Genomic DNA, 17813 nt, shown 5'->3' with positions numbered 1-17813 from the left:
GGAAAGTTCGCTTTCATCTGTCATCATCATCGTGCTGTTCGTTGATTTGCCTTCATTGGTATGGTATTCTGGTCGTCGGTTCCATGGTGGCGGGCGCCACAGTTATGGGGTCCAGATATTGTGGCCTTTGCGCAATCCACGGTTCCAGTCATTTTGCTGTGGAAACGCGGTTGTTGATTGATCAAAAGGCAGCAGCAAAGTTTTGAACCACGTTCAGAAGTGCCTCAAAAATGTCGACAGAATTAGACGCTTCCCATTCGCCGGAGATGTCGAGAGCAAGACTGCTGCCATTAACGTGGCCTCTCAGGAAGTGGCTCGAGTCAGGTGACCTGCGAGGAGATACACATACGGATCTGTTTTGTGGGTGACCTGTTTGGGAAAGTGGTTGTCTGATGCCGCCTTGACTTTGTGATTGGCAGCCTCAGAATCTAAAACAGGTACTCCACTTGGTAAAGTGTCCACTTTTCTCGGGTTCTTTGCCTAGTTCGGTGACGGTGACCCCGTACCAACAGTCTGTCGGCCCCGAAGCATAGGTATCTAGATAAATGTTGATACTAAACGGCATCGCGGTTAGTTGGGAAGTGTAAGCGATGCATTTTCTTATTACGATTCGTTTTCTATTATGACCGGTGAGACAATTATGATCCTTGATTCACGTCAGAAGCACCATGTATCTACGGCTACCCAGCTCGCAAGATCTTCCCTTGATTGCAGACGTGGCTGCACAAGCTATGCTTGAAGATGAGCTTTTCGCATACCTCGGCCTCGGGCGGAAAGAGTATCATGCCGACTATCGCTAGAGCTTCCTGCGCAGATTGCGCTCCAAATTTCTGTCTCCGGGCTGGCTGACCATCGTTGCCGTCGAGGATGTCCTACTGGTCGCGGATTGGGCCGAGCTCTCACCATTAATTATGGCATACGCTTCCTGGGGACGCATTGAGGCGCAAGCGGAGAAGACTAGGAGGCAATGGAAGAAAGCGATCGGAGTGGAATGCAATGGCAAACAATGCAAGTCTTCCAAATTTAACTTTCAGCGCGTTAGGGTATCTCTGTACAGATCACGCTTCCAAAGAAGTCATCCTCGCTGCTGGCGCACTTGGTACCCCGAAGATCTTGATGCATTCTGGAATCGGCCCTGCCGGTCAACTTGAAAATTTCCAGATATCAGTTGTCGAGCACCTTCCATCAGGGGGTCAAGGTCTTGAAGATCATCTTTATGTTCCTCTCTGCTTCCAACGGAAGCCAGAAACGAATGATCGAAATGCCTTCTTCGGCGACAATGCCGCCATGGACCGAGTCATGGCGCAGTGGATGAAGGACGGGACCGGGCCATGGACACGCTACTCGTGTCAGGTCGCAGCTGGCTTCTTCAAATCAGACAATCTCCTCGCGTCGGCAGAATTTCAAGCGCTTCCGCCATCTGTTCAAGACTTTCTGAAGCGGGAGACGATGCCACACTACGAGTTCTTGACTCATTTCTCTATGCACTTCGTCTTTCTTGGGGTTGTTAAAGACTCCAGCTATGTCTGCCTGGGATTGTTTCTCCTGAACGAACAATCCAGCGGCGAAGTCCGCCTCCAGTCGTCGAACCCAGACGACCCGCCGTTTTTTGATCCCAAGTACCGTTCCCATCCCTTTGATCGCCGCGCTTGTATCGAGATTCTTCGTGACGCACTCCAAGTGACCAAGCACGAGTCATTCCTGAAGGACACCGTGGCCCCAATGGTTGTGCCGGCTTCCGAATCCGACGATGACCTTGTCGAGTTCTGGAAGAACAACCTCAGTTCAGTCTGGCACATGTCGGGGACACTCAAGATGGGCAAACCTGGTGACCCAGGCGCGGCAGTGGACAGCCGATTCCGCGTGTTCGGCATCGAGAATTTGCGCGTGGCGGACATGAGCGTTGTGCCAGTTCCGCTGAACACCCACTTGCAGGTTCCCGCGTACATGATCGGTATGACTTGCGCAGAGGTGTTGATCGAGGAATATGATCTTAATAGTGTAAAGTAGTAGTTTCATAGAGGCGGGTGTATACCTGCTTGATAATAGACACTAGATAGTATTTGTCTAATTCATAACTTTGATAGTAACTCAATACATGCCTGACCGTGTGTTACCTGTATAGGGAATCATAACGCTAAATTCAACCACTTAAGATGCCAATCAATTAGTTCTGCTTATCAGCAGCCATGGCCTCCACATCCACTGAACGAGGCGTTGCCGTGCCTGGCTTGCGCATCCCAGTGAGGGTAACCATCTCGCCACTCAAGAGGTACATGTACCAGTAGTATGTGCCTGGTTCGGTCAGCCGCTGTCCCTCAACTTGCAAGAGGTGCACTTACCAACAAACAATCCGCCTCCAATAATATTCCCCAGCAGCGTCGGAATGATCCCCTTCCAGATGTACAGCCCCACCGTGATCTTGGGCGCATCCAGCCAGATCGCCATCGGGATGAAGGTCATATTGGCGACGACGTGGTCAAAGCCTAGCGAGACGAAGGCAAAGGTCGGGAACCAGATACCTACCAGCTTAGAGGCGAGATCCCGGCCCTGTACACCCAGGAAGCAAGCCAGACAGACAAGCCAGTTGCAGCCGATACCGCGGAGGAAGATATGGTGGAAGTCCGGGGTGAGTTGTTTCTTAGTGGCGAAGGCGATGACTTCGGATTTGTAGGGGTCGGCAGCGAAGATGTTGCCATCTTGAGAAAGATGTCAGACCTGGATAGATGTCAAGGGATTGAGATGCATGCTTACAGCCGAAGATGATGGCGACGACGAAGAGGGATCCAGCTAGGTTGCCCCAGAAGGTCACGAACCAGTGGAGCAGCATCTTGTACCAGGGCAGTTTGCGTTGGAGTGCGGCAACAGTGGTGAACTACACAGGTTAGGCATATTTGCAGAGTAGCAGTCTGAAAAGCATACCATGAAAGAACCAGTGCAGAGGTCCGCTCCTGTTAAGACGATCATACACAAGCCATAAGGGAAGACAAGGGCGGATATCGTGCGAATCAAGCCGGGCGCATTTTCCTGAAACCATGCCGTTGTATTGGTACTCAGGACCGTCCCACAGGCAAATGCAAGCAGACAACCGGCAGAAAAGGCACTGAAGAAGACCTTGTCGAGGCGCATATTGCCCTTGCTTACTCCAGCAACGGCCACGAACTGGGCCACATCGGCTGGAGCGTGGGCGTCAATGCTGACTGTCGTCATGATGGTAAGGGGCCTTGGGTTAAGGGTATGCTAATTGTGTTGGCCGCTTCTGAATCACAGCTAGCTTAGATTTCTAGTTTGTTTGACTTGACGAACAAAACAAGGAGAGGGATGATTCATATATTCTCTACGGGATACACGGCCCCGGAATCAATCGGACGCCATGGCCCATGCCCTGTTCCTTATCTCAGATCTGCACCGGAATATTGGGTCTGGAAGTGAATCATCAGGTCTTCTAATGGGTACGTACAGTGATGATAGTATGCCTAAGCGGCACAATAAAGTTCCTCCACCCGACGCACCTACCCAAGCCAGCCGTGATCCACGATCCACATTTTGAGATTTCTGGGAAAGTTGTGGAATAAGATCAGCCCTTGACTGACCGAATACCCCATCATTTCCCCCTTGGGATGATAAGAAGAAGTATGGTTTACTGCATTCGGCAATTGGAGCAATGAGTTAGGGCAGCCGCTCCGATTAGGTTTATGCCCACCGCACCAATGGTCTTGCTCCGTCTTATCTGCTAAGGAGAGATAAGAGAAGACCGTGTGCTGTTGTGTTTCTCCGCGGACTCAAATTGTGGCCATGATAAGGTAAAGGTAGGAGCTGATAGTGATCGACCAGCGAACCTCTTATGACTCGAACTCGAACCCTTCACTGAATTTTGGCAAATCTTAACTCGGCCCCGTCCCGGATCTGCAGTCGACCTTATCTATAGCTTTCAAGCCAATAGCTTTGCTCCTGGAGGGCTATTTCTCAAACTTGAGTTCTCGCATGGACAGCCACAATGTCGGGTCGCAATCGACAAGTCTGTGTACTTTATACCCTTCAATCTAACGACCAAATGAATACTAAAACACAATGGAGCTGCAATAACGCCAGGCTGGTTTGTAGCCACCGAAGGCGTCTGAACTACCATCCTAACTTAGTCGCAATAGTAGTCTAATAATATGTTCGACAGGGGGTACCTCGTACCGGCACGGCGCTGGAGAAGGAGCATCAAGCAGCTACGTAGTTATTGACTGCTGCACGGCCTGTGCTCAACCCCCGCGGTTTTACCGGCTAAACTACGGAGTACTACGAGTAGTTCCTAGGCGTAGGAACTACAGCGACAACCCCAGCACGAGACTCCCTGATGCTCTGATATCCCCAGACCAGACAGCGACAAGAGAGCAAAATACTTTCACTCGAGCAGTAATGGCCTCTATGCACCGGTGTTCTTCGCCCTCGCGTAGACGAGGCCGCTGATGAACCCAAGCACAATGGCAGATACGCTCCCGAATGTGACGGGAGCCGCGAAGAAGACGATGCCTGCAACAGCCAGGGGAAGCTTGTTCAGAGCGCCCACCATGGCGTAGGTGGTAGACGACGTGGCTCGAATGCACCAGGCCGTGCAGTACGAGATGAAGACGGCGGCCACGCCAGAGTAGAGGATTCCGATAAACAAGCTTTGTCGCGACTCGGCAGGGAAGTTCCTCTGTAGATTTTCGGAAGACCAGTCTTCGGCGAGCACGGAAGCAAGCAGCAAAATGGGGATGCTGAGCAGATTGTTGTAGAACATGACTAAATCAGCGCGCCGTCAGTGACGATGCTTCGCCTACTAGCCCAATACACGCACCGTCCCAGTTGTCAAAATTCGTCTTCTTGATTACCCTGCGCATGCCCAGTGCGTACGAGGCAGAGAAGATTACGTTCGTCCCCATCCAAGCGTAACCGGCGTTGAGAGCCGACAGAGCCGCGGCTCTCGAGTCAGAGCTGGCCCCTACCGTAGCGGTTGTCGCGTTCCGGACGTCGGCCCAGGCTGCCACGACGGAGCTGAGCACCATCAAGCCGAAAGACAGCAGGGCGAGAGGCTTCACGCCGCCTCCGACCATGAAAACTTCGGCGTACGCAATGACGATGATTGTCAAGTTCTTGAAGATGGTATAAACGGGAACGGAGAGGAATTGCAGCGCTTTGTTGCCAGTATAGATCATTCCGACCAGCAGCAGGGAAATCGGCAGCCCTGCGATTGAGTTTAGTTGGCGTTTGCATGCGACGGGCCCTAAGCGGAAGCCTCCTACACGTTTGGGCCTTCTTCAAATCAAATAGGGCGAGGTTCTGGATGAGTCCTGTCTTCTTGCAGGCCAATATCGCCACGGTGCCAATGAAAGACTTGTCAGGTTAGGGTTCATCTTGTTCGAGAGATGCCGAATAAAAAGAACAGGAAAGAAAAACCCACCTGCATGGCGAGATAGAGAAAGCTCAAATTCCAGCTGGCGCCAGAAACGACGTACTTGTTCACCAGGGTCATGCTGATGGAGGACAGGCAGTAGGCGAGCACAGCAGCACTGGCATTATTTCCAATAGTCGAGGCAAAGCTCGACACGGATCCAGAGATGTCACCATCACGCTGTGACCGACGCTCGTAGACGGGAAGCAATTCGTCCTTGCTGACGCCGTTTCGCGCACTCGCCATGGCGTGTGCAGGGGAGGGACAAAGTCGTCAGCCGGTCGCAAGGTCACTGCGAAATGGGGATAGCGAGGAGGAGGCGGGATAAAATGTCGGACAGGGTAAGAAAGGACGAAGGGAGATGCAAAAAGTGAATTGAATCTGACAATGATTTCACAATTCATGCAGGGGCGGATGGAGATCAAGCTGACCTACGGCCCATGCAGAGTTGGCTAACCGATTTAGGCTTCTAGATAGTCAGCTCGACGTTCAGAGAGTTAACTACATATACTAGTAACAGATCTTGGTTGGGAGGATTCGAAATTGTTGTTGTCAGAAGAATGTCTTACCTATTCTTAGAAATGTACCATTACGGGTAATCTACACTCGGCCCCATAAGTTTCTGTGCCGCAATGTGTCTCACACACGCACGCCTCTACAAGAAATTGGCCCTAATAAGGGTGTGGAGATGAGCTAAGACCATATTATCGCGGAATTATTAAAGGTTTTGAATGTTAGGGGGCATGGATCTTGTCATATCAGTCAAACCCTTGAAATTCCGCGATCCACAGTCTAGTATACCCTCTAGAATCCCCTTTGTGAGCAAGGGTTGCGCCTTGCTCACTCTGGCTGGCCTACTAGGCTATCTAGCAGAGATACACAATTAAGCGTGATTCATACCAATCTATTTATATCTTATAAAGATATCCGTGAAAAGACAGGAGTGAATGTGTTAATAGCACCATCCTCCATTGACCGGGTACCTGCAGCGGCCAGCAGCTTACGAGTAATAAGATTACCCTACAGGAAACGCATACGGGAACATTAAATATCGTGCTATTACCAATCGATAATCCCACATGCACATAAGCCCATTATAACCATAACTCGTAGACATCTAGTAGATATACCGGAAATGCAAGTTCTCCTGGTCCGTGCGGTCCTCAAAGGCATGGGCGAGATTGTTCTCCGCGGACAAGCCACTCTCCGCCAGCACGCGGGCCTTCCTCTTGTTCTGGAGGACGAGCCAGAAGCGCAGGAAGATGATGGCGATGGTCAGGCAGACGTAGCAGCCCAGGTGGACGCCGAAGGCGATGAAGTAGCGGGGGGCGTCTCTGTCGAGGAAGACTTGGGGGCCTGGATGTTTCGTTAGTTTGGTCTACCTTTTTTTGTAAGGTAGGAGGTTGGGTTAGGTGGCTTACCGATGGAGTTGCCGACGGCCCAGGAGACAAAGGTGGCTGCTACGACGGTGGATTTCTTGGTGGCGCCGGCGATGTTGCGGGAGATCATGGAGAGACAGAGGGTCTGGGCGGACCAGAAGGAGAGGGTGATGTAGTAGCTGATCAGGAGGCCGACCTTGGTGCCCATGTTCTTGTTCTCGACAGTCATGAGGACGATGGTTCCGACGTAGGATCTAGGCCATGGTGTCAACGGACGGTACGCCAGGAGGGCATTGAACTAGACTTACGGAATGACAAAGGCCAGCATGACAAGCAGGTTCTGTCCGGTCTTCTTGACCAGCCAGGCGGAGCTCAGCAGGACGATAATGATATAAAAGCCCAGCACCATGGCGAGCAGCTGCGTCTGCAGCACGGAGAACTTGAAGCCGCTGATGATGATGTTGGCGAACGCACCCAGACCGCTGGTCGGCAGGGTGGTGAAGATCTGGATGGCGCAGTAGCAGTACATCTGGGGGTCGCGGAAGGCCTCCCACATCTGGTAGGCGCGGAACTTCTTGTTCTGCATACCGGTCTGGTTGGCACGGACTCGCTCGACCATCAGGTGCTTGTCCTCCTCGTTGAAGCACTTGGCGCGCATGGGCGAGTCGGGCATCCAGAAGATGACGAAAAGACCCCACAGCACGGAGATGACGCCGTAGGTGATGAACAGGGCCTGCCAGGAGTGGATGGCCTTGTCCTTGCCGATTAGGCTGAAGCAGTATGCGAGCAGACCGCCGACGATCTGTTGACCACCGTTCATCATGTACCTGATGATTGTGAGCAGTATTCATGGTAAAGTTGCGTGGTCGACCTACCAGTAGGTCACGGTCGCCGCCTGCTCCTCTCTCTTGTACCACATACTGGACAGCAAGACGAAGGTCGGCTGGCAGCAGGCCTCAAAAATACCCAGCAGTGTACGCAAGACGACCATGTGCGTGAAGCTCGTGCAAGCAGCATGCAGAGCCAGCACGGTACCCCAGAGACAAATGTTGATGCCCAGGTACTTGGCAATAGGGACACGTTGGATAATCCAGTTGGTCGGGTATTCGACAATCAAGACGGCGATGTAGATACAGGTCGTCAACCAGGAGTACTAGAGTGACCGCCATTAGCGCCTGTTTCCGTCATATAAGGTAGCCAGCGAGAAGAAAGAGGGGCAGGCACCTTCTGGCCATTCTGCAGATGCAGATCGGTACGGATGCCCATGATAGAGGCAAAAGACAAGGTACCCTTATCCAGAGCCTGGAGAAAGTACGTGAATATCATGATTATGAGCACACGGCGATCGATCATGCGTCTCAAACGCTTGCTGGTAGCTTCGTCGACATCGACCTGTCCGCGAGCCACATACTCCTGGAGATCCTTGTCCATCCGCGAGAAGTCGGCCTCATCCTTGGTAAGCCCGTCAGACAACACTCGTTCGACATGGTCGATGTCCTTGGGCTGCTTCTGGTCATCTCCAGCTCCTGGTGAGCTGGAAGCCACCGGGCTCGAGACAATTTTTTCTGCCATGACGGTGGAATCAAGCTTATGGAATGTGACAGTCGAAGAAGAAACGAAAGCTTGTAAGCGGTTCCAACAGAAACACAGCAGCACAGGGGKAGGTCCGACCGAGACGAAAGACAACGGGGAGCTCTGGACTTTTTATCGAGAAAAAGCAGCCAGGCTTGTCGAGTCTCAGACAGACAGCCAATTCGAGTGATCATTACCCCGGTCGCAATGGAAATCGACTGTGCGCATGCTTTCCTGGCTGGCTTGACTCTCTTCCCCGGCTTTCTTGGCAACGCCTCCCCATGGGACAAATGACTGGAGATACCTGGATCTGAGAGGTGGGCGGGGTGGAATGGCCCGAGAGCACTGGCATGGTCAACCACTCAACAGCTCCTGTGCGTAACCGCTTTGGACACGGCCAATCACTTCGCTTCTCGATGGGAATTGGCTCCCGCTTGGCGTTGGGTTTCGGTGTGTCGATGGCCCGAAGGCTGCTGTGTCCCACGCGGAGAAATCCCCCCATTTCTTCCGCGTATCACCAGTGGCCGGTTCCACCCCGCATGATTTATAGCCAGATGCAGCGAGTCAGCCATTATTATTCTAGGGAAGGTGAAATAAAGAAAGACCGCTTGCTCATTGACCACTGCTGCATAAACAAATAAACGAGAATGACGTCCAACAGACCCTCGCAGACCGAGGTCCATCAGACCGTCAAGCAGCTCATCACCAACCTGGTCAACATCAAAGACGCCACAGGAAAGTTCCTGCTGCGGCTACAGGATGGTCGGGTCATTGACACCAAATCCTGGCACGGGTGGGAGTGGACGCATGGTATCGGGCTGTACGGCATCTGGAAGTACTATGAGATGACGGGCGATGAGTCCCTCCTGCGCATCATTGAAGATTGGTTTGCGGCGCGGTTCGCTGAGGGCGGCACCACCAAGAACATCAACACTATGGCTGTCTTCCTGACGCTGGCCTACGTCTACGAGAAGACGGGCAACGTGACCTACCTGCCCTGGTTGGATGCCTGGGCCGAATGGGCCATGTACGAGTTGCCTCGCACGCGGTACGGCGGCATGCAGCACGCGACCTACCTGACCGAGAACTACCAGCAGCTGTGGGACGACACGCTGATGATGACCGTCCTGCCGCTGGCCAAGATCGGCAAGCTCCTGAACCGTCCCGAGTACATTGCCGAGGCCAAGCGGCAGTTTCTCGTTCACATCAAGTACCTCTTCGACACCCAAACGGGACTCTGGTTCCACGGTTGGACCTTCGAGGAGGGAGGGCACAACTTTGCGCGCGCACGCTGGGCCCGCGGCAACAGCTGGGTCACCATCGTCATCCCCGAGATTATCGAGCTGCTCGACCTCGAGCCGACGGATCCGATCCGCATCCACCTCATCGATACGCTCGAGGCCCAGTGCGAGGCCCTGCAGCGGCTCCAGGAGAGCGAGACCGGCTTCTGGCATACCCTCCTCGACCATCCGGACTCGTACGTCGAAGCGTCTGCAACCGCCGGGTTTGCGTACGGCATCTTGAAAGCCGTCCGCAAGCGATACATCGGCGGGCAGTATCGTCCCGTCGCGGAGAAAGCGATTGCAGCAGTGATGAGCGCGGTGGACGAGCATGGCGAGCTCCAGAATACCAGCTTCGGCACGGGAATGGGTGATTGCTTGCAGTTCTACAAGGACATTCCGCTGACGGCAATGCCATACGGGCAAGCGATGGCAATTATGGCGTTGGGAGAATACCTGCGGACATGTTTATAAGTTCAGTTCGTTTTGTTATCTTATGATGAGCCACATTGATAGATTGGTTGCCGGAGTTGGCTTGCTATATAGTTCTCTACGGAGAAATGCATGTGTCAGTCGCATGATTTGGTAAAAGAGGAAACATCTTGAGAATTTCGTTCACCGTGATAGGTAGAGGATTCCTTGACTGAGCGCAGTTCCTCATCGATGGAGACATCATACGGGCAGTTGCAGGTGCAGATTCTCTGCCGGTCGATCGTAAAGACCAATTGACTGGAAATACCACGGTTTTATCGAGTCACTGTCCATGAGAGCGAAGGCATGTATATTAAAGCTGAGCTCAGGTGGTGGCACTGGGATCAGCCAGCGGGGCAGGACAAGATTCCGAATAGCTTCAGGAACAACGGAAATGGTAAGACGAACTATGCAACCCCAGAACAGTTCAACTGATCGAACGATTGGTATAGGATTGAGATCTTGCAGACTCATTCAGCGACCAAAAGGTGTCGGAACAACTCCACTCGATATGTCGGAGCCTGTAGCGGCACCCAAAGAAGCAGATGACTACTGCATCAGTTGGACAGTGACATTCACCTCACAAAGATGCGAACAAGCAGACTTTTCGACTCGGCGAAAAATGAAACGGACTTGGTCATCACTAAGCTCAGGATCTTTTCCCACCACCCACGGTGGTTGCGCCATGAATGCTTGATGGCAAACATGGCCGCCAGGCATGAGAGAAAGGGTATCGAAGAGTCAATTCCTTTCATGACACATAATAGTCGACAAAGATTTGTTTGCATCTACTCCGGCCAATCTTACTGCTAGACGTGGCATTGTCGGTCATCTGCACTGAGGAGCCACCACCTACCTGAAGTTTTCAGTCAGTGTCTGAGAGATGTGTGGAGGAAGCTAATTTAGGATCGGATTTAAAGCATGTCAAAGGATATCTGAGTTTGTCCGCTGTCAACGAGTCTTTGTGTGCTTTGCGCAATGGTTTTCTTTGTTCCATCGAATGCCGCCAGGTTGTCAATACGCGGATCCTATTGTTGATTGAGCTGAATAGGAAAGAGAATTATGACATCCAATCGAACGCAAGTGGTTTGATTGAATGATGCCAGGCAGTCGACAATAGTTGCTTCCATTCTTGAATATAGACGGGAGAGGCTTTGCAACGGCAGCATAAATAGCATCCCCTCGAATACTCCTGGCTTGACACATTCTCTCTGCCTGCTCCTGAGATCATTCAATATTTAAACAACATGACGGATCAGCTGAAGAGAAGGCGCGCAGCGGTTAGTGGGCCGACAGGATCAGACAGGAAGAAACCCCGGCGTACAAAGCCCCAAAACAGTGACTCGGACGAGCCCATTGTGGTAAGTACCTCTACCAATAACACCTCCGAATCATTCTGACATGACAGCAGCTCGACCAGATCCCCAGTCACCCGCCATCTCCAGCTCTGCCGAGATCGACCCGTGCCGCCGCTCCAGCCCCGGCTGCTCGCCGCGCCGCTCCCCCACTGATCTCCACCGGATACCCGCCCTGTCTTCGGTGCGTCAAGAAATGGACCGAGGACGACTCGACCATGTGCCACCGCGACTCTGCCCTCGGCAAGTGTCGTTCGTGCAGCCGAGCTGGCGCGAAATGCAGCGCGCTTCCGGATAACCTTTACGGTCCGCTCTCCGCGGCGCAGAAACTCACTGGTCATGCGCGACGGAGAGCATGCGCTGGGATCAAGAATGCTCTGGAGGCGTATGAGCGCAAGAATGAAGAGGAAACACCTACCAAGGAAAATGCTGGATCTGGATCGTCGGCACAGGAGAGGGGCGAGATGTTGAAGGCGATTCGGTCGTTGAATAAGAATGTGTTTCGGTTGATGAATACCATTCGGGAAGTTCGTGGGATGGAGCTCATCTCTGACGATGAGATTTGATTTGAATCCAGAGTTGTGGAGATGTTGTCAGGCCATCAATTATTTACGTAACGTGTCATTATCGTCGGTGTCGATTCGATTCGATTCTATGGCGGCAGTTGGCCCATCGAGCATCGTCATTGGCTTCAAGATCTAAAGCGCTGCCGCTTACGCATCATCAGTGTCGTATTGGACCCCAAGTTGATTATAAATCACCTCGCTACAACAACTATAAAACTGTACACCAGGTCAGACAATAGTCAACTTATGCCAATCAACAAAATTTAAGAACGGCCATGACGCTCAAATATCTCATCACCGGAGCCACGGGCGGCCTCGGCAAAGAGGTCCTCGCCTACTTCGAAGCCAACCGTCCCTCATCAGAATACGCGGCCGCCTCGTCGCGCGAGTCGAATCGAAAACAATTCGAAGATCGAGGAATTGCATTTCGCCATGTAGACTACGATGACCCGCGCACGCTGGACGCAGCCTTTCAGGGCGTCGAGAACCTCTTCTTTGTTAGTACCAATGTCTTCGACAATGCGAGACGTATCAAGCAGCATCAGAACTTCGTGGAGGCTGCTAAGAGAGCGGGCGTCAAGCATGTACGTGTCTTTGCAATTACGTATAGAAGATACCGTCGCTTACTGACTAGATAGGTGTGGTATACATCGCTCGCATTCGGGGGATTGAAATCCGATTCCAAAGCGGCCATTCAGCAGGCCCATCTGCAGACGGAAGATTTACTCAGAGAGTAGGTTCTCTTTCTTCAGAATGTACCAGAATGTGCAGTACACTGATGATCATCCAGGTCGGGAATCACGTTCACCTCCATCCGCGAGGGAGTCTACGCCGATGCATTCCCGCTGTTCATGAACTGGTATCCCGATACCACCACCGTGTCCCTCCCCGCAGACGGTCGCTGCGCTTTCACTCTGCGCAAGGAGCTCGGGGAAGCAAACGCCCGATTAATGCTCCAGGGTGGTCACGAGAACGAGATCGTCCTCCTGGCAGCAGGGGAGACCATCACTTTTGCCGAGGCAGTGGATGTGATTAACGAGACGACGGGACGGAATGTCCGATTCCAGGTCGTCTCTCCAGAGGAGTACGTGCGCTTGAGCGCAGCAAACGACCAGGGTGGCAAGCCCGCCGAGTTCTTCCAGGCGCTCGTGAGCTGGTACGACAGTATTGCGCAAGGGGAAATCAGCCACACCGATCCGTTGATGAAGGAGGTGCTGGGACGGGAGCCCACCACGCCGCGGGAGGCGATTCGAGAGTTTTTGTTGGAGAACCGGGATTATACCTGGCATCAGAATTATGTCCAAAAGTAATAAGTATTACACATGACTCGCTTACTTGAGATCGAGGGTCAGTCTCCTCGCGCATCTCCGCGTCCGCATCGGAGGTCTCCGCTCATCGCCATGATGGATGGAGGGGTAGAGAGGAATAAGATATATACACTCAATATGCTGTCTAGTCACCTTCAAGTTCAGTAACTGACAGTTGTCTCGATATGCTCTACACACACGCAACCATCATCACCGTAGACCCCTCCCGACGAATTATCGAGGATGGGGCCATCCACGTCGTGGACGAGCTAATCGCCGACTTGGGCAAGACGGACATCCTCCGAGCCAAGTATCCCACTGAAGAGGAGTACGACCTGAGCGGCCGCATCGTCATCCCCGGCCTCGTCTCCACACATATGCATACAGCCCAGACGCTGCTCCGGGGCACAGCTGATGACCTGGAATTGGTGTCGTGGCTCTGCGAGCGGATCTGGGTGCTGCAGGGGAACTTCACGGCGGAAGACGGCTATGCCGCGGCGCGGTTGAGTATCGGGGAGATGTTGAAGTCGGGGACGACGTGTTTCTTGGAGAGCATGGTAAGCCCTCGGCTCCGTCTCGGGTGGTGATGATTGTAACTCACAACTGAGGGAGTTCGCCGATCGGTACGGATTCGATGGCCTATGTCGGGCCGTCGAGGAGAGTGGGATCCGCGGTTGCCTCGGCAAAATCGTCATGGATATCGCGCGGTATGCGCAAGACGATGCATGGGCGATGCACCCCGGCCTCGTGGAAGACCGGCAGACATCTCTACTGGGCACGCTGCAGATGTGGGAGAAGTGGAACGGCAAGGCAAATGACCGCATCCGCGTGTGGTTTGGCGCGCGTACACCGGGAGGGTAAGTCTCGCACCTCTCAACTCTAACCCTCGACCTGAGTCTCGTCCCGCTGACGGTTTGAGCAGTGTGTCTGACAGTCTGTACCGCGAGATGACCGCCCTGTCCCGGCAGAAGAACATCCCCATCACGATGCACTGCGCCGAAGTCCGCGCTGACCGCGACTTCTTCGCCTCGGTCAAGCACACCCCCATGTCCTACTGCGCCTCCGTCGGCCTGCTCTCCCCGTCCACCGTCTTGGTGCACATGGTCCACCTGGATGACGCGGACATTGCCACGCTGGCCGCGTCCGGCACCCACGTCGCGCACTGCCCGACCTCCAACGCCAAGCTGGCGTCGGGGATCTGCCGCGTGCCAGACCTGCAACAGGCGGGCGTCAATATCGGCCTCGGCACGGACGGTGCCCCCTGCAACAACACGTGCGATCTCCTGCAGGAGATGAAACTGGCGGGTATCATCCACAAGAGCGTCTCGTACGATCCGACGGCGGTGCCGGCGGAGACCGTGCTGGAGATGGCGACCATCAACGGCGCGCGCGCGCTGGGCCTCGACGACCGCATCGGCAGCCTGGAGGTGGGTAAAAAGGCGGATTTTGTGGCGATTGATACGCGGAGGATTCACCTCCAGCCGTGGTTTAACCCCGTCAGCGCGGTGGTCTACACGGCGACGGGCAGGGATGTCGATGTCGTGGTCGTGGATGGGCGGATGCTGGTTCGGAACGGGGAGCTGTTGACTATGGACGAGGCAGAGGTCGTGCGCGAGGCACAGAAACGTAGTCGGGAGGTGGTGGCTCGGGCTGGCTTGACGGAGCGTCTGCAGCCTCGCTGGCCGGTGGAGTAGTTGCATTTATGAGAGATCTATGGACATGATTATGTTGAATTACGAATGATATGATGTGATTTGTAAGCTATGGCTAAAGACCTGGCTTCACCCACAGGGTCTGCGAGTTACAATACGCCGTCAACCCGTTTAGTCCCCATTCGGTGCCAATCCCGCTGGACTTGTGTCCCCCGAACGGCGCCTTGGGTGACACGTCAAAGTGCGAGTTGATCCACACGCTCCCCGACTCGAGCTGATCGGCTATCCGTCGAGCGCGGGCCATATCCTTGCTCCAGACCGATGCGCCGAGCCCCATCTCGGTGGCATTCGCCCGCGCAATGACATCGTCCTCATCCGACCACTTGAGCATCGGCAGGATCGGCGCAAACGGCTCTTCCTGGACGACCCGGGCCGACTCGGGCGGGTTATCAACGATGATCGGGGGGACGAAGTAGCCTGCTGAGTCCTGGATGGTTCCGCCAAGGGCGGTGGTGAGACCTTCTGCGGACAAGCTCTCGACGAGATCTTTGGCCTTGCCGTACTGCATGTCGTTCTGCACAGGGCCGAAGAAAACGTCGGGTTCAGTGCCGTCGCCGACCTTCAGCGATGCCACAAACGCCACGAGCTTCTCTCGGAACTCGTCGTATATCTTCTCGTGCACGTACAACCGCTTGACCATCATGCAGATCTGGCTCGAGCAGAGGAAGGAGAGGATACCGATCTGCAACGTCAGTAGCTCGTAACATTTTGAAACAGAGGCAAAATACCTTTGGAATGACCGCATCAATATTGACATCGTCGCAGACAATGGCCGGGTCGTTCCCACCCAGCTCCAGCGTCACCCGCTTCAGGGTCTTCGCGCAACTCGCCATCACGCGCTTCCCCGTGAGCGTTGAGCCGGTGAAACTGATCTTGTCGATACCCGGGTGCTCCGTGATCATAGGCCCCAGGTCATCGCCCCCACTCAACGCCTGGACCACACCGGGCGGGAAGCACTGCGCCGCCAGCTCGGCGAGCTTCAGGCCGCAGTACGGCGTAAACGGGGAGGGCTTAACGATCACGGTGTTCCCCGTGTACACGGCAGGGACGATCTTGCCGACGGCCAGCAGGACAGGGAAGTTCCACGGCACAATGGCCCCGCAGACGCCGAGGGGCGTGTACCGCTGGATGATGGTGTGTTCGTCCGTGTCTTCAATGACCGTTTCGGGGATCTCAATTGTGGGGAGGGTTCGAGTCCACTGCACGGCCATTCTGACCTCGACGGTGGACTGGCTGAGCGGCTTTCCTTGTTCCTGCGTCATGAGCCGAGCCAGTGCGTCCTTGTTTGCTTCGATCTTGTCTGCGAAGGTGTTGAGGGCGGTCCGGCGCTCGTCGACCGAAGTCTTGGACCACGTTCGGAACGCTTTGCGAGCGGCATCAACGGCTCGATCGAGGTCTTCTTGTGTCGAAACGGGGACCTCAGGGTTGGGTTGTCTGTTCGCAGGGTTGATGCCATGACGGGTTTGCGCGGTGGTCGTCAACTCATTGTTGATGACATTGTGGAACGTCTGGACTTGTTAGGACAGTCGCCGAGGGGTGGGAATAAATACCGTAAAGTCGAAAGACATGATGATGGATTGATGCGTTGAAGGAGGGGTAGAATAGATTAGAAGAGCGGTACTATTCACTGGCAGGAAGATGAGCCTTAAGTATATGGCTCAGCAAGATCTGTCCCCTCATTCAGTCCTTGTCTTAGACCGTCATCATCATGCAACGAGTTCCCAGACTGGTTAGTATTAGGCATTCCTTTGGTGCTACTCTCAGCCACCGTGACACCGACGCTGGTAGTCAGCGATAGTGTCGCGATCTTTGGTGTGTGGACCTGCGATACTGTGCGGGGAAATCCAATCGGTGTTGAGGCCGGCAATCGACCAGCTACGGAAGTCAATGACGGGAGTTATTCTCCCTCGAAGCCTTTTGAAGTGCTTGTTCTCAGAATTACAATTGTGTTGTATTGAACGGGATGAGGAGGCTGAGCTGCAAAAAAGCAGTTGTGTGCTGCCTCGGCTTGCGGACATGATCGATGGTGGGGCAATATAGGCCACCAATTCTGACTCGAGGGGTTTCTCTTCTCTCCAATATGTGCTGTGTTCTGAAAATCAGTCGGTCTTACGAAAAGGTTCAGGATTTCGGGCTACACAGGCATGACAAGTACCCCGTTGCTGCTCAAGCATAAAACGACCTTGTAGCTCCAAGCGTTCTGTTCAGAAGGGCCCGGTGAAGGAACGGCTCAGAAACATTCACTAGTCGGGGAATAGTTTCCATCTCGACAGCTTGTCTCAACTTGGTTTAACTGTCCTTATGATTGCAGACTTTGCAGCATCCCGTCGAGTGAGATTCTGCTTGAAAAGCTTGAGCAAAAAGTGCCTTAGCCTGCGAGACGACTGGATATGTTATGAGTGAAGATGAAGGTATGCTTGACAATACGGTGCGTTCTTGACTGCATTCTTCGACTGGGGCACCGTACATACATCGTACAATCTTGTCCAATTTTTACATGTCAGGCAGCGACTGGTGTCTCTCAAAACACGCGGCCTGTCTGATTGCGGATCGATAGTCGAAAGAATGATGTCAGCTTGCGGGGTTTCTCAGTCAGCACTCAATCAGTATCCAAGTTGGACTCTATTTTGATCGATCTTTATGCACTTAGTCATGAGCTAAAATCTGACGTGGTCTTTTGAATGCTCCCTGCCGCCCGGTAATAGATGAGGGGTAGATATCAGACAGCACAGGCGGGGGGTGGTCTAGT

The 17813-nt window shown here is 53.6% G+C and overlaps 9 protein-coding genes across 9 annotated transcripts; 5 read left to right on the top strand and 4 right to left on the bottom strand.

The window, feature by feature from the left end:
* Positions 1–996: 996 nt before the first annotated feature.
* Asppvi_007140 (GMC family oxidoreductase) lies at positions 997–2010 on the top strand (the record flags this gene model as incomplete). The annotated part of the gene is made up of 1 exon (XM_043303033.1): positions 997–2010. One exon carries the CDS (start codon positions 997–999, stop codon positions 2008–2010), a length of 1014 nt encoding a protein of 337 aa, XP_043158968.1.
* A 157-nt stretch (positions 2011–2167) lies between these two features.
* On the bottom strand, positions 2168–3210 carry Asppvi_007139 (formate/nitrite transporter family protein; the record flags this gene model as incomplete). Its single annotated transcript, XM_043303032.1, has 4 exons — positions 2168–2295; positions 2343–2699; positions 2755–2875; positions 2923–3210. 4 exons carry the CDS (start codon positions 3208–3210, stop codon positions 2168–2170), a joined length of 894 nt encoding a protein of 297 aa, XP_043158967.1.
* Positions 3211–4414: 1204 nt separating this feature from the next.
* Asppvi_007138 (GDP-mannose transporter into the lumen of the Golgi) lies at positions 4415–5668 on the bottom strand (the record flags this gene model as incomplete). Its single annotated transcript, XM_043303031.1, has 4 exons — positions 4415–4773; positions 4829–5215; positions 5274–5364; positions 5432–5668. The coding sequence occupies 4 exons, from the start codon at positions 5666–5668 to the stop codon at positions 4415–4417; spliced, it is 1074 nt and encodes a 357-aa protein (XP_043158966.1).
* An 871-nt stretch (positions 5669–6539) lies between these two features.
* On the bottom strand, positions 6540–8373 carry Asppvi_007137 (putative 2-ketogluconate transporter; the record flags this gene model as incomplete). The annotated part of the gene is made up of 5 exons (XM_043303030.1): positions 6540–6778; positions 6844–7055; positions 7110–7628; positions 7677–7954; positions 8026–8373. The coding sequence occupies 5 exons, from the start codon at positions 8371–8373 to the stop codon at positions 6540–6542; spliced, it is 1596 nt and encodes a 531-aa protein (XP_043158965.1).
* Positions 8374–9020: 647 nt separating this feature from the next.
* Asppvi_007136 (glycoside hydrolase family 88/105 protein) lies at positions 9021–10127 on the top strand (the record flags this gene model as incomplete). Its single annotated transcript, XM_043303029.1, has 1 exon — positions 9021–10127. The coding sequence occupies one exon, from the start codon at positions 9021–9023 to the stop codon at positions 10125–10127; it is 1107 nt and encodes a 368-aa protein (XP_043158964.1).
* Positions 10128–11371: 1244 nt separating this feature from the next.
* Asppvi_007135 (uncharacterized protein) lies at positions 11372–12045 on the top strand (the record flags this gene model as incomplete). The annotated part of the gene is made up of 2 exons (XM_043303028.1): positions 11372–11485; positions 11536–12045. 2 exons carry the CDS (start codon positions 11372–11374, stop codon positions 12043–12045), a joined length of 624 nt encoding a protein of 207 aa, XP_043158963.1.
* A 275-nt stretch (positions 12046–12320) lies between these two features.
* Asppvi_007134 (putative NmrA-like family protein) lies at positions 12321–13355 on the top strand (the record flags this gene model as incomplete). Its single annotated transcript, XM_043303027.1, has 3 exons — positions 12321–12629; positions 12684–12778; positions 12836–13355. 3 exons carry the CDS (start codon positions 12321–12323, stop codon positions 13353–13355), a joined length of 924 nt encoding a protein of 307 aa, XP_043158962.1.
* A 182-nt stretch (positions 13356–13537) lies between these two features.
* On the top strand, positions 13538–15046 carry Asppvi_007133 (amidohydrolase; the record flags this gene model as incomplete). The annotated part of the gene is made up of 3 exons (XM_043303026.1): positions 13538–13909; positions 13965–14209; positions 14275–15046. 3 exons carry the CDS (start codon positions 13538–13540, stop codon positions 15044–15046), a joined length of 1389 nt encoding a protein of 462 aa, XP_043158961.1.
* Positions 15047–15119: 73 nt separating this feature from the next.
* Asppvi_007132 (aldehyde dehydrogenase family protein) lies at positions 15120–16632 on the bottom strand (the record flags this gene model as incomplete). Its single annotated transcript, XM_043303025.1, has 3 exons — positions 15120–15746; positions 15793–16572; positions 16615–16632. 3 exons carry the CDS (start codon positions 16630–16632, stop codon positions 15120–15122), a joined length of 1425 nt encoding a protein of 474 aa, XP_043158960.1.
* Positions 16633–17813: the final 1181 nt, after the last annotated feature.

Source organism: Aspergillus pseudoviridinutans (genome assembly GCF_018340605.1).
Source record: "Aspergillus pseudoviridinutans IFM 55266 DNA, scaffold_5, whole genome shotgun sequence".
Classification (NCBI taxonomy): Eukaryota; Fungi; Ascomycota; class Eurotiomycetes; order Eurotiales; family Aspergillaceae; genus Aspergillus; species Aspergillus pseudoviridinutans.
Note: the sequence above shows the minus strand (reverse complement) of the source record. Positions and strands in the feature narration are given on the sequence as shown.